At 51.0% G+C, this 15,531-nt stretch overlaps 1 protein-coding gene across 1 annotated transcript in view; it reads left to right on the top strand.

Annotated features, from left to right (window-relative positions):
* The window catches only part of CHST4 (carbohydrate sulfotransferase 4), a 32,042-nt gene extending 23,433 nt beyond the window's left edge, over positions 1-8,609 (top strand). The window contains exon 2 of the mRNA XM_054049260.1: positions 7,442-8,609. Within this exon, the coding sequence (XP_053905235.1) occupies positions 7,455-8,609 (1,155 nt within the window). The 5' untranslated portion in view covers positions 7,442-7,454. The remainder of the gene's footprint in view (positions 1-7,441) is intronic.
* Positions 8,610-15,531: the final 6,922 nt, after the last annotated feature.

Raw genomic sequence — 15,531 nt, 5'->3', positions numbered from 1 at the left:
CATTCTAAGTCCTTCAGAAGAGTGAGAAGTGGCAGGCCTCTCCAGGCAGGTAAGGAGCACGGAAGTGCTGTGGTCGCCTCAGTGCCCAACCACAATGGGAAATTAAGAACAACCCTCGGACTCTTAAACTAGGGGCGTTCCCCGCTCTGACTGCTGTGCAGGAACACTGCGCTTCTGATGGACATGATGCCGACAATCGGCAGATTATTATTTAGTTGGGCTTGGAAACTGAAAAGCAGTTACTTGGCAAGAACAACACACTTTTATTGAAGTGTAATTGGGGCCCAGTGCCAGCTTGGCTCCTGCAGAAGGAACAGTGCTCATCACATCATGGGTGTGAGTCCTGTTCCAGAAGGAGCTCAAAGGGAGAAAATGCAGTCTCTTTGCAGCTCCATACCCTGAGATCAGTGCTAAACACAGTTGCATAATATATAAAAAGGAAAAAATGTGCAAGATGCAAAGAGCTCTGTATTGTGAATTATTTACACCTCCAGAGAAGTGGCAGGTGGGGCTCTGGGCTCATGTACTTGCCTGTCAATCAGTGTTTAAGCCATGGATGGGTGGGCAATACCTTCCAGCTTTGGACAAATTATTCTCCCCTCACTGTGTCTCCTGCAAAATCCAATCCTTGCATGGATGTAGGAGTGCACACGTTCACCAGTGCCACTGGGGCCCTCCAAACTCTGGTCACTTCAACCAGCTAGCAAGCCAGTGCTCGAGTCAGTGCTCAAAAGCAGGGGACAGCTCTAGGGCAGTGCCCAAGGACATGGTCAGTCTAACTTGGCTGGAGAGCTGAATGGTGCAAGCACCTGTTAGCAGGGCCAACGAGAGTTGGGGGGAAGCCGGTACAAATTACCAGGACCCGGCGGTTCGGAAGGGGGCCCGGGGCCCGGCTCTCCCCCTCCCCCCTGTCAGCCCTGTTTAGCCGGTCCGCCCTTGCTGGGGGGCCTGAAAATTTTTTTTCACTGGGACCCGAACCTGCTCCCAGCAGCCCTGCCTGTCAGTAGAGCCCATAGCCATACCAGTTCTTTGTCCAAGAGTGAGGGTAATTAACCATTGGAACAACTTACCGAGGTTCATGGCGGTTTCCCCATCACTGAGCATTTTTAAATCAAGACTGGGTATTCTTCTAAGAGATCTGCAGGAATTATCCTGGGGCATGTCTCTGGCCAATGTTACACAGCAGGTCAGCCTGGATGATCACAGTGCTCCCTTCTGGCCTTGGAATCTCTGGACCTAAGGAGAATTGTCAGATCAGTGCCTGATGGGCAGGGCCGGCTCCAGGGTTTTTGCCGCCCCAAGCGGCGAAAAAAAAAAAAAGCTGTGATCGCGACCGGCGGCACTTGGATGGCAGTTCCACCGCGCTGCTTTCTTCGTCGGAGGCAGGTCCTTCCCTCCGAAAGGGACCGAGGGACCCGACGCCAAATTGCCGCCGAAGATCCTGACGTGCCGCCCCTTCCCCTTGGCCGCCCCAAGCACCTGCTTGCTGAGCTGGTGCCTGGAGCCGGCCCTGCTGATGAGAGACCTCTAGGAAAAGCCCAGGTGCTGCGTGGAGCATGTGGGTGGCTCAGTAGGGGGCATTGTCCCCTCCCAGGCAGTTCTGGCACCAATGCTGCAATGTGGAGTTAGGGGGTACTGGGCTGCAGGTGGCTCAGCGGGGTAGTAGAGAGACAAGCTGGGTGAGGTAATACCTTTTACAGGAACAACTTCTGCTTCAACATAGCGCTCTCCTCTGTGTAAAGGTGTCTCTCCCCAACAGAAACTGGTCCAATAAAGCATATTCACTCACCCCACTTGTCTCTCTAATATCCTGGGATTGACACGTCTACAACACTGAGTACAACAATCAGACGGGTAGTGTCCTCAGTGTCCCAGAGTGGTGTTAGGCCTCACTGTGACTGGGACCTGAGAATCTTCCTCAGTTCCTGTCCTGACTTGTAGTGCAGTGCTGTTGTGAACTGTACCAGAGGGGGACCACCCTAGCAATGGAACGGTCTCTTTCTGTTCAGTGTGCCACTGCTCTCTCCTCAGTAATATCAGGAGAGGATAATATTGCTGCACACAGGGCTGCCGGGGGTGGGGGTGAGCAAGTGGGGCAATTTGCCCCAGGCCCTGGGCCCCACAGGGGCCCCGCGAGCCCTGGCCAGGCAACAGTCTGGGTCTTTGGCGGCATTTCGGCGGTGGGGGGCCCTTCATTGCTGCCAAAGATGCGGAGCGACTGAAGGGCCCCCCCGCCACTGAAATTCCGCCCAAGACCCGGACTGCTGCCGGGTGAGTACAAGCGCCGCAGCTGCCCGGCTTTGCCCCAGGCCCCCTGAATCCTCTGGGTGGCCCTGGCCGCACAGTGGTAAACAGCTGCCACATTTCACCTCAGCGGTGGCTAGATTTTATTAATGGGGCAAGTGATCCCTGCATCTGTGTAAAGCCTGATTTATTTCCCATTTAAATCAATGCTTCATCTGGGGGCAGGGTTAGGCCCATAGCACATGAAGTGTTTTGGGACCCTTGAAGACACAAGAGAAACATAAAACACTGTTATCAAAGCCAGACGCTCACAGGGAAAGGAGTTGCAAAGAGACCATTGGCTCAAATCCATCTGAGTGGTCATGTGGACGCTCCAGATGGAAAATCTGAAGCCATGTACAGAATGCTACATCTCCTCGATATGTTTGTTTCCAAGCACTTTATGTCCCCTGTATGTTTGCGACTTTGCTTTGTTTGCTAACCTTGTTATTGCTGAGGGAGATTGCTCAGAAACACACCTGCACTGCACAGGTGCTCACCCAAATTTCTTCATCTCTAAGACTAAGGTCTGCTTAACCAAAGCCTGCATCCACTTCATGCAAGTAGGCCCCTCTGTACCCTCTCCTCTTTGGCCATCATTGGAGCAGCCTCTACAGAACACACTCCCTTCTCCTCTCTGACATCAACTCAGCTTGCAGATTCATCAGTATGCTTGTTCCCATAAGAATTAAGTTGACCTCATGTATGAATTGCCTACCTAGTAAGTGTCACCTCTGGGGTACATGGAGGGAGACCCAAGGAGACATTTTTTTCTGGAGAAACACTGAGGGATCTGGTTGAGTGGGGAGATATTTGGGTTTTCATGTCTCATTTTGGAAGCTTCACCTCCCTTATGTGCTAGAGGAATCTAGCAAGAATGTTTACATAGGTGACAAACCTCCTCCAACACAAACCACTGGGACGCGTCAGCATGTGGAGCTGTGCAGTCTCCTAAGACAGTGGTTTTCAAACCTTTTTCCTGGTGAAGAAAATTGTTGATGTCTGTGACCCAACGGAGCTGGGGGTGAGAGGTTTGGGGCGTTGGAGGAGCTCAGGGCTGGGGAAGAGGGTTGGGGTGCGGGATGGGGTCAGGGCTCTGGGCTGGAGGTGTAGGGTCTGGGGTGGGGTCAGGGATTGGGGGGGATTGGGGTGCGGGGTTGTGGTGGCATGGGCTTACCTCATGCGGCTCCCAGTCAGCGGCGCAGCGTGGGTGCTAAGGCAGGCTTCCTGCCTGTCCTGGCACTTCAGACTACGCTGCGCCCTAGAAGCGGCCAGCACCAGGTCCGGCTCCTAGGTGGAGGTGCTCAAGTGGTTCCGTGCAGCTCTTGCCCGCAGGTACTGCCTCCCCCAGCTCCCACTGGAACCAGCCAATGGGAGTGCGTTGCCAGTGCTCGGGGCGGGGGCAGCACAGCATGCGGAGCCCCGTGGCCCCCCTGCCTAGGAGCCGGACCTGCTGCTGGCCGCTTCTGGGGCGCAGCGCAGTGTCAGAACAGATAGGGACTAGCCTGCCTTAGCCAGGCAGCACTGCTGACAGGACTTTAAACAGCCCCATCGACGGTGCTGACCAGACGTGTCACGACCCAGTGCCTTGTATTCTGCAACCCATACTGGGTTGTGACCCACAGTTTGAAAACCACTGTCCTAAGATGTGCTAGCTCATTCATCACGTCTTATATGCTGCCGCCTAAGGCTCAGAAAGAGGGACCTGTGCAGGCTTTTACATTGACTATCTCACTAACAGAAAGGAACTGTGTCACTCTCAGGACTTGTTGACACAAGAAAGCTGCACCAGTTTAACCTCTGCTGTGACTTTTGAACCAACGTAGTTAAACGGGTGCATAAGGCCAGGGCTGGCTCCAGCGTTTTTGCCGCCCCAAGAGGCAGAAAAAAAAAAAACCCCGCGATCAGCGGCACTTCGGCAGCTGCTCTACTGCAGCCGCTTATTGGCGGCAATTTGGCGGCATGTCCTTCCCTCCAAGAGGGACGGAGGGACCTGCCGCTGAATTGCCGCCGAAGAGCTGGACGTGCCGCCCCTTCCCCTTGGCCGCCCCAAGCACTTCCTTGCTGCGCTGGTGCCTGGAGCCGGCCCTGCATAAGGCTGTGTGGATGCTTCATAGTTCCATTTAGCTAAAGTCGATTCCTTCTTGAGCTGAGTCCTCCTGCTTTACACTTAACTACAAGTGTCCACACAGCCCTGTACACTGGTTTAACTAAACTGGTTTTAAGTCACCCCTTAGGGTACATCTACACTACAGCGGGGAGTCGATTTAAGATACGCAAATTCAGCTACGTGAATAGCGTAGCTGAATTCGACGTATCGCAGCCGACTTACCCCGCTATGAGGACGGCGGCAAAATCGACTTCTGCTGCTTTTTGTCGGCGGCGCTTACTACCACCTCCGCTGGTGGAGTTAGAGCGCCGATTCGGGGATCGATTGTCGCGTCCCGACGGGACGCGATAAATTGATCCCCAAGAGGTCGATTTCTACCCACCGATTCAGGCGGGTAGTATAGACCAGACCTTAGAATGCCTCTTTCTCATGTAAACAAGGCCTCATTTTAGGGTGCAGCTTTGGGTGTGCCAGGTCCTTCTCAAGTGAGCATGTTCATTTGGCTGCCTCTGCTCTACCTGGGAGAGCCCTGCCTAGCAGCTGGGGCAGCCATTTCAAGGTAGGAGCTGATTATAAAGAGTTCCTGGCTTCCTCTTTCCCCAGATCAGCTGGGGAGAGGAAACCTGTGCTGGGACCCAACCAGCTCCTCTGTAAGCTCAGCAGGTACGGTAGTGTGTGCCAGCTGGCAAAGGTGCCAGATTACCAGGGAGAATGAGCCTGTTGCTCAGGGTGCAGGAAGGGGTACTGCTGTTGCTCAGGGTAGGGGGGCTAGCTGCAGGCTGACTCCTGTCACTCAGGATAGGGGGGTTGAGTGAGGGACTGATCTCAGGGCTAGCGAGCAGCAGAAGGAGTGACGCTTGTCACTCAAGGCAGGGAGATGGGCAGGAGCTGACCCTGCTGCTCAGTTTTATGCGGCAGCGACAGCAGTGGTGGTGACCCCATTCCCAAGCTGCCCTTGTTTATACATAAAGGGTGTTTGATACTTTACAGCGGGCTGTCTCATTCAAATGAAGGAAGCAGCTGGCAAGAGCCGGAGATGATTTTCTGTCGCTGAGTCTCAGATCCTGTCCATGACCCTGAGGCACAATAAACCATTCACAGCAGCATGACCCCTTGCCACAGGAGGCTAGTTCCCTCCTCATCCCTGCCTCCTGCTCTGGGAATTGGCCAGGCAAGCCCTGCTCCTCCTGGCCCCAGGCATCACCGGCTGGGCCTTGGTAGTCAGTCATGTGGTTGGCGTCAGCCTCTGTTTGGAAGTGCTGCTGCTGCCAACAGTTTGGCCTGGAGCAAATGGCATCCCTTAATTGCCGTGGCCCTGCAGGACAGGAGCACAGGAACTGATGGTCTCTTTTAAGGCTCCAAATTTCAGGGAGAAGCTGTTTAAAAATGGGACATTTGGGCACTTTACAGACATGCCTGTGAGCTGTACGTGGAAGCATGTGCCAGGGGCTTGAGCACAGGATGGGGGATCAGGAAGCCATGGTGCAGATACCAGTGCTTAAGGAAGGCTCTGAGAAGGTAATGTGTCAGCCCCATGTCTCAGTTTCTCTATTTGTAGTGAGAATAATGCTAGATCCCTGTTTCCCAGAGGCCTGTGAGAAGTAGTTATTTATTTGCAGTTAAATAAATAACAGTTATAGTTAGCTGGGCTCCCTCACCTGTTTGATGCATCCACCTGATGTCTCTCAGGTTCCACTTGGATTGTAATCTCTTCAAGGCAGGGATTGTCATCTTGTTCTGTGTCTACAATGCCTTCCTTCATTAGCTCACACAGCCCAGCTGGGGTCTCTAGGCCATATTGCAACAATAACAACCATCAAGTCAGTATAATTAAAAACAGAACTCTGCTTTTTAAATATACCGGGGGCACTAGCCAGCCTCCCAGCTCCAGCTGTGATCCAGCTGCTTTGCACCACGCAGCTGTCTGAGCCTCACCAAAGGCTTCCTTCCTTTCCAGGCTTCTCTCTCTCCCACCAGCTGGGAAATTCAATCCAGGACAAGCAGGGCCGGCTCTAACTTTTTTGCCGCCCCAAGTAAAAAAAAAAAGAGCGCCGCCCCGCTGTAACACCCCCCCTCAGTGCCGTGCCGCCAAAACACCCCACTGAGCACCGCGCCGCTGAAACAGCCTCCCCGAGCGCCGTGCCGCCGAAACAGAAACAACCCCCTCCCCCCCCGAGCACCGCCTGGCTGAAACAAAAACAACAACAAAAAAACCTCAAGCGCCGCCCCACCGAACCAAAAAAACAAAACAAAAAAACAACCTGTGCACCCCACCACCACCCCAAGATTGGCCACCCCTTACAAGGTGCCGCCCCAAGCACGTGCTTGGTCGGCTGGTGCCTGGAGCTGGCCCTGAGGACAAGGCTGAAAAAATGGAAATGGCCCCATCAAGGGAAATACTTTGGCTTCTCAGGGGCTGTCTAAACTCCTTCTCGATAAGGAAAAGAGAAAAAAATGTGTCTTTCCTTTCTCTGGAGAAGGATTAGGAGCAAGATGCTGCAGTGACTTACAGCACAGAAACAGCAGAGCTAGGTGGGCATATATTCAGGGCCAGCTCCAGAAACCAGTGTAGCAAGCAGGTGCCTGGGTGGCCAATGAAGAAGGGGGGCGGCACGTCTGGCTGTTTGGCGGCAATTCGGCGGCGGGGCCGTCACTCCCTCTTGGAGCGAAGGACCTGTCGCCGAATTACTGCCATAGAATGAAGCGGCGGTAGAGTGCCGCCGCTTGCGATCGCGGCTTTTTTTTTTTTTTTTTTTTTTTTTTTTTTTTTTGCTGCTTGGGGCAGCAAGAGCCGGCCCTGCATATATAGCATTCAATCCTACTCTCTCCTAGTGCATAGGCTCACAAACAGGCCCACAGCCCCTTTTATCTGCTTTACCAGAGACCATTCAAATTTGCTGCCAGAATGTCATTGCTGGCAAGGCAGCGCTCTGTTTCCCCAGAACAGGGGTGCTGCGGTTTTCTCTGAGGCCCAGTCCTGAGTGTTCTGGCTTCCCATGGTGTTTTTTAACCCAACAATCTGAATGCACTCTCTCTCTCTCCCCTCAGGCTCTTAGCCACCATGCTGAAGTCAAACAAGACAATAGTGAAAGTGGTCCTGGCAGTTCAGGCCGTTGTTTTCATCTGCTTCCTCTCTCATCTTCGCAGCAGCTATTCCCCCCAGGAAGAGAAGCCAGCTCAGGTGCACATCCTCATTCTCTCCTCCTGGCGGTCAGGATCTTCCTTCACTGGACAGCTCTTCAGCCAGCACCCTGATGTCTTCTACCTTATGGAGCCTGCCTGGCATGTGTGGAAAGCCATGTACCAGAACAGGGCCAAAGCCTTACAGATGGCAGCACGTGACCTCATCAGGTCTGTCTTTCTGTGTGACATGTCTGTGTTTGATGCCTACATGTCTACGCAGAGGAATAAATCTGATTTATTTCAGTGGGAGGCCAGCCGGGCCCTGTGCTCCCCCCCTGCATGTGACCACTTCCAGCGCAACCACATCATTTCCAAAACCGCCTGCAAGACCCTCTGCAGCAGGTACCCATTCAGCAAGGTGGAGGAGGCTTGCAAGACCTATAGCCACATTATCCTCAAGGAGGTCCGGTTCTTTGATCTGACAGTTCTCTATCCCCTTCTCACCGACCCCTCCCTGAATCTCAAAATCATTCACTTGGTTCGCGACCCCAGGGCTGTGTTCCACTCTCGTGAGAAAACAGTGGCTGCTCTGATGCACGATAGTAACATTGTGGTGGGGCCCCAGAAGAACCAAGGGGAGAGGGGGCCCTACAACGTGATGCAGGAAATCTGTAAAAGTCACATCCGGATTTACACTGAAGGCAGCCAGGCCCTTCCCAGCTTCCTCAAAGGCCGCTACATGCTGGTGCGCTATGAAGATATTGTCAACGATCCCCTGGCAAAGGCTGCACAGATGTATAAGTTTGCAGAGCTCCATCTCATACCCAAACTTCAGGTGTGGGTGTATAATATCACTCATGGGAAAGGCCTGGGGATGCAGGCCTTTGACATCGGCTCCAGAGATGCAGTGAATGTATCCCAGGCCTGGAGGAAGAACCTGTCCTTCCAGAAAATAGCAAAGTTGCAAAATGTGTGCAAGGATGCCATGGACCTATTGGGTTATCGACTAGTGATGTCCGAGGAAGAACAGAAAGATATGGCACTGAACCTGTTATTTACCCAGGGCCTTCCACCCGGTGACACAGGGAGCTGAATGCCGAAAATTTGCCTCCTGTTTGTCAGCTGAAGGCTGCAGAATTCAGAACTGTATGCACAAGTGAAAATGTGTGTGCGTGCGTGCATGCACATATGTGTACAGAGTGATAATAGCAGTTGAGAGGGAACAGAACATCCAAGTAACAGTACCCAAAAGAGTCAGAAATCTCCCAGAAGGCCAATTTAATTAAACACCAATAAAACCACAATTAGCAGGTGTATTCCTGGAGACCAAGAGGCACAGTGAGTGTCAGACACTCAGGCCCCTACCTGTACAAATTCCATGTAAATTCCAGAGCTTATGCATTTTTACCTAAGGATTTAGTGGATTTTCCAGCACTTGAAGTTTTTAAATCAAGCTTAGTGTCTTTTTAGAAGAGATGCTCTAGCTCAATCATAAATTATGGGTTTGTTGCAGGAATCACTTGATGAAATTTTCTGTCCTGTATTATGCAGGAGGGCAGCCTGGATGGCTACAATGCTCCCTTCTGGCCTTAAACATCTAGGAATCTATGCAAATATTAAGAGTACCAGAACAGGTTTAAAACTCAGGTAACCCAAGTATCCTTGATGCACTCAGTTAGTTTTCATATCACTGTCAAACTACATGTAATCAGGGGATGGTCCTGCTATCGTGGTGAATTTGCCTGGCTTCTATACTGCCCCAGGTAGAATTGGAGGTGACAGGTTCTGAGTCGCCACCTCAACAATATTTACCGGATGCCTGCTAAGCTCGAGAACGCCTCTGCCTTGCTCCCATCTGACAGAGCCCTCGTAACCCCGATAAGGCTGGGGCCAGGATCACTGGGGGATTAACCCCCAGTCTCATTATGGGTTGCTCAGGACTGGGGCTAGGGTCTCTCCTCTGTGGGATACTCTCTCCTCCCCAGCCACGTCCCTGATCCAGTGATCATTGCATTGAGTTTAAACCACGTACAATTTATTAACCAGCAACTGTAAACCAATCAGGGAAAAATGGAGATGGTGTAAGGATCCAGAAACCAACACAATGGGCACCGGGACATCATAAACTACAGTTTCTCTGGGGCTAGTCACAGCCTATTCCTACACATCCCAAGTCCTGGCTGCACTGCTGTGACACCATGGGTCAGACACCTGCCCTGGGGTGAGGGGTGGGGGATACACGCTCTCAGGCTCCAGGTGGCAGGACGCTTCTTCCCATCATCAGCCCTCCCATTGGGGTCATGGTCCCTACTCCCACTCTAGCCTTCAAGGCCCTCTTGTCTGGCACCATCTCCCTCCACTGACCCTTCTGCCCAGGCCCCCCTCACTTTCCCCTGCTGTTCACTGTGCTCAGCTCCAGTTTGCTTGTGGCATGGCCAGCGTCCATTATCCTAGCTCTGGCCCCACAAATTTCTGCTGTAGCTCAGCCCTGGCACCCCACTGGTGCAGCTGGACAGCGCTGCCGCAGCTCTGGCTCCCCTGGCTTTCATCATAGAATCATAGAATATCAGGGTTGGAAGACACCTCAGGAGGTATCTAGTCCAACCCACTGCTCAAAGCAGGACCAATCCCCAACTAAATCATCCCAGCCAGGGCTTTGTCAAGCCTGACTAGGGTGACCAGATGTCCCGATTTTTATAGGGACAGTCCTGATTTTTCTTATATAAGCATGGCCCCCCTTACAGTCATCATCTTCTCTCCAGATTAGCCTTACAGGGCCCAAATGTAGTGTTACTAACTCTTGTGATTTTATCACAAGTCTTCTGATGTTTGGTGAATAAGAATCTGAAAACATGACCCCAAGTGAACCCTTCAGACTCAGAAATCAAATGGCAAATAATAAGCCCTCAAAATGTACTATTATGGTGCTGTGGTAGCACCTGCTATAGATTTCTGTTCATTTTAAGAATGTATTACAGGTTTCATTTTATAGGTGTAGTTCTTTTTTGGCGCCCCTTTTGCAGTAAATCTGAAATGCTCTGGGCTGTGGCTCTACGTTGCTCCTTCTGCTGCTGATTCAGACAATATCAGTTATACAAAGCACTGTTTGTTAATGGAGCATATTTTAGAATAAACACTTCTACTGTTGTCTAGAAAACAGAGTGTCACCCATTGGGATAGTGTGTGTGAAGTCCTTCTCTAGTTGATGGTCCACAAAGAGGCAATTACTCCAGGAGTTAAAGTAATAGGGGTTTGAACTGGGAATCTGACAGTTGAATGTTCAAATGCTCCTGCTGATCTGCATGGGAGATATTCTGATTACATGTGATTCACACAGTCAGAAGAAACCTGGGATAATCAATAAATTATGGTGTGAATCACCAAAAGAATACAGGTGTCTCACATTTCAGTCATTGGTCACGTATCTGGTCACACATTGCAGGTGTCACAGATTAGTAGGTTTGAAGGTTTATGAGTGATATTTCACACTAGTAGGCCAGACAAACACAGTAATTAGACATGCTAGGGAAGTGCAGCCACTCCTGGCTGTATCAGGTTACAAAAGTCCATGAGAGGTTACATCCTTGGGCTGGCAGGGAACTGGACTTCTGCCAGGTGTACTGATGTTTATACTCCTAGTGCTGGGTTGACATGGAAAGAGTTAACCTTGTCCTAGGAAGGGCCACAGCTGTTTGCAATGATTGCAAAGACTCTCGGGAGAGGGTGGAGACAGGTAGGAAAAAGAGAAAGAGGTAATAAGGTAGGGTTACCATACGTCCGGATTTTCACAGACATGTCCGGCTTTTTGGTCCTCAAATCCCCGTCTGGGGGGAATTGCCAAAAAGCCGAACATGTCCGGGAAAATGCCGGCATCCCTGCCCCAGTCCCATGCTCACCTGAGCGGCTCCTGGAGGCTACGAGCTGTAGGCGGATTCCCTGCTGCAGCGGCGGCTGCTGCTGCTGCTCCCCCCAGACACCTCAGCTCTGTGCAGCTGAAGAGCGGAGCTGCCCGAGCGCTACCGGCTTCACGGTTTGCCAGGCAGCCTCCAGACCCTGTGCCCCTGGCCGGGCGCTTCCCCTCCCGGGCTCCGGCTGCGCTGAGGAAGGGCCCAGCCGGGGGCGCAGCAGGTCTGGAGGTCTGGGGGCTGCCCAGCAAAGCGTGAAGCCGGTAGCGCTCAGGCAGCTGTTTCGCATGGCTGGGAGGGAGGAGGGGGAATGCGGGCCGCTCAGGGGAGGGGACAGAGTTGGGGCGGGGACTTTGGGGAAGGGGCGGAGTTGGGGCGGGGACTTTGGGGAAAGGGTGGAGTTGGGGTGGGGCTGGGGGCAGGGCCCCGTGGAGTGTCCTCTTTTTTAAAACCTTAAATATGGTAACCCTAAATAAGGTCAGAGGAAGGAGGGGTGTAATGGGAAGAACTTGCCAGGCTCTCCAAAGGGACCAAACCCTGGGAAGGGCTATGAGAACTATTGAGCTATTGCCTAAAAGGGTGGAGGATAAACCCTGTGTAGTGGGGCAGTAATCCCACTCCTGCCCTGAAGGGCTTAAAACAGCCCTGCAAGAGGGCTGTGGTGGCGAACTAGTAAGCCTGGGCTGATTGGGGAAGGCCTAATCAGGCCTCAGCAGGCCCTATAAAGGGGCTGCTAGGCTGGAGCTAGGCAGTCTTTCTCTGGCTGTTGAGAGGGATAGGCCTGGCTGCTGGGAGCTGAGCCGGGTACCTAAAGTGGAGCAGGGCTGGGGAAAGGCCAGAGGAGCTAGGAAGCTCTGATTTGGAAACCCCCCAGGCTGCAGGCCTTGTTAAAGGCCAAGAAGGGTATCGGGGTTGCAAAGGGGCAGCCAAGGGTAGGCAGAGTCAGCAGGTCCAAACCCTCCTTGCCAATGATGAGTGGCAATTATACTGCAGTCTGCCCCAGGGAATGGGGGCTAGATGGGGACTGGGGGTAGCCCAAGACTGAGGTGAGGTGGGGATAGGAGGTTGGGGGTTCCCTGGGGAGGGGAGACCCAGTGAGACTGCGGGGTACTGCATGGGGCAGAACCCTGAGGTAAGGGGCACCGGGAGGGACATTGGGGCCAGCGGCAAGCAGGACGCCAGCCTACAGAGGGTGCTCCTGAGTGGAAAGAGCTAATTCCCTGGATAAACATCAGGAGGCGCCGCACCGGTGAGTCGTCACACAGCCACAAAGGGGAGAACGGGTGAGCCCAGAGAAGTGCAGGAAGACCTTTGAGGCTGTGATAGCAGATGACAGGCTTTATGTTAATGGGTTATTTTGGACATTTTACTCTGGAAGACTTGGAGGCTAAACCTCTTCCAGTCTCCCACCTAGGTGGAAGAAAATTGCCACCCATAGAGGAAACTGAGGCACAAGTGCCTCACCCAGATTTCTTCAGGTCTCCAGGGCTAGAGCACCCACAGATTAAAAAAAGGTGAGTGCTGAGCACCCACCGGCAGCTTTCCCTCCCCAGCAGCATCTTCCGCCTGCCCCGATCAGCTATTCCACAGAGTGCAGGAGGTGGTGGTGGGGAGGAGTGAGGGCCAGGTGTGCTTGAGGGAGGAAAGAGACGGGGTGGAGAAGCATTGGGGGGAAGGGATGGAGGGGTGGTGAGGCCTAGGCTGGGGACGGGGGAGTACTGCCTGTCATATTAGAAACTCTGCGCATATGAAAATAGCTATCCCATCCTGGGTTTGAAAACCAGTCAATTTCTGTATGTTTGTAGTCTTTATAAAGAACATTCTCCCCTGTATGTTAATATTAGTGATAGGACAGGGACTCAAAAAGAGCAATGCATTTGGAAGAAAGCGACCTAGTATTATAGGAAGGGGGGTGGTAGCATGTGGCAGTAAACTGGCATAAGAGCAATTACTAATGGCATATTCTCCTGTAGAAGGTCCTCAGCTGGCTGCAGCTGGAATTTTGTGGTCAGGACTAATCACTGACTTTGTCAGGAAGTCAAGATGATGGGAAGATAGTATTGAACAAACAAGATTGATCTGGACAATGGAAGGAAAGACTGCTAGAGTTAAACATGACCAGCCTAGAAAAAAGGCACCAAGGTAAGATTCTATTATGCTGTGTGTGTAAGTATCTATGGAAGGAGCTGCTCAACCAACTATGGTCATAATCTGAAACTAAAGAAGGCAAGTCTTATGGTAAATGGTTTTTTTTAGTCAAATGATATAGAAAGGCTGGTGGTATGTGAGCAATTAAGACGAGAACAGAATCTTCTCTACACTAGGAAAATGACCTGCTGCTGAAAATGGTTGTTAGCAAAGGAAAGTCTCAATCACATGTTCTGTAATGGCGCTGAAAATAGTTTTATTCTATCTGCACTAGCAGTTAAACCATCTTCAGCAATGGGTCAATTTCCACAGGAGACATTACCATATGTGTCTGGTTCTGCTCGTTAAGAGAGCGGATCCCTCTTGCAGCAAGACAGAGTATAGACTATATGATCCTTCCCTTCACAAAATGATCTTGTTTCTCTGTCACCCTTGGTTCAGGATGCTTTTTCTAATGATGCATACAAGGATGTGAGCTCATCAGTCTATCCGTCTATTCAACACAGCCTTGTTACATTCCATTTTGATGTTTTTCCATTTCTGTTGTAAATGTAAATCCTGTCCTCCTGCAGAATATCTACAAATGACTGTATGCTATCTGCTAGCCATTCCTTCCAGAGCAGAGACAACTTCTGAATCTTAAACAAAGGGCTCAGCTACAAGATCATTGAGGAAATTAATAATAGAATGAATTATAAAAAGGCTGCTATTTGATTTACTTCTCTCTGTATTTAGAGCTTGGGTATAAGTCTAATTTGAATCCAAATTAAAGACCATGTTATCAATTCTAACACCCAGTACTGGTTCATACCCCTTAGCAACTCAACAGTATAGTATAGCCACAAATAGAAGATCTATATACTCCATCTATAAAGATTTCTTAACTATTCTACCTTATCACTCTGCCACCTGTATAGTGACCATAAAAAACTGGCTGATTATGATCTATCAATGCTGAGTGATGGTTTCTTCACCAATTCTGCATCAATGCTTCTGGTATCCAAAGCTTCCCCTTTTGAGTTAGACTGTGGAAAAGATTTGGTGGAGAAGATTCTGGTGAGACAACTCACATTATCTAGATTCCTCAGATTCTCCTTGACCTCACCAACTTGTGAGCAGCCCTGGGTTTGGCATGGGGATCATAGTAGTCTTTTTTTGATGTTTTCCTCTTAAGGGTGGTGATCAGCTGTCTACACTGGTACTGTTAGATATTTTAGTTGCCTCCAATACTGTTGATCATAAGGTGGTGTTGATTTGCCAGAAAATCTGAGTAGGCAGACTGCTCTTCAGGGCTTAATTCCTGTCTTTTGGAAACCGCTCAGAGTATTTGCTCTTCTGTCTCAAGGGTTCTGTATTGTGGGATTCCACAGGGCTCCATTTAGATCCCCCCTCCCTTATTTTAGGCTCTAAGGAGGGTGAGTGAAGAGGCATTGAATACAATGTTATCAATATGCAGATGACTCCCCATTTTGTCTTTCTCTCATTCTGCCCAGACTATGCAGTTGAGCACCAATACTTCATTGAGATGGGGGGCATATTGAGGGCAAACTGGTTACAGCTCATTCCAGAAAAAAACTAAGGTAGTGATGGTGGTACGTTTGGGAAAGCAGCAAGAGATAGTATTATTTCATTTCTCATTTGATTGCAGGGTGTGTGTCTACCACTCATTGACCAAGTTTGTCATTTATGGGGGTGTTGGTCCCACTTCCTTCAGGATAATCATATTTCAGCAGTGACCTGGGAACTCTTTTCCATCCGGGCCTTGCCTTGCGGTCACAAGTTTCTATCAATTGTGGGGACCTCGCTATTATCATCCAGACCTTTGTCACCTCAGAAGTAGACACCGCAAAGCACTCTGTATGGGGCTACACCTGAGATCAACTCAGATGCACAAACTTGTGCAGAGTGCAGCTGCCCACTGAAGTGTTCCATGTTGCAGGGATAATGTGACACTGATGCTCT

Source organism: Malaclemys terrapin, chromosome 14 (genome assembly GCF_027887155.1).
Source record: "Malaclemys terrapin pileata isolate rMalTer1 chromosome 14, rMalTer1.hap1, whole genome shotgun sequence".
NCBI classification, from domain to species: Eukaryota; Metazoa; Chordata; order Testudines; family Emydidae; genus Malaclemys; species Malaclemys terrapin.
The sequence above is the reverse complement of the archived record's forward strand: the minus strand, read 5'-3'. Positions and strand labels throughout refer to the sequence as shown.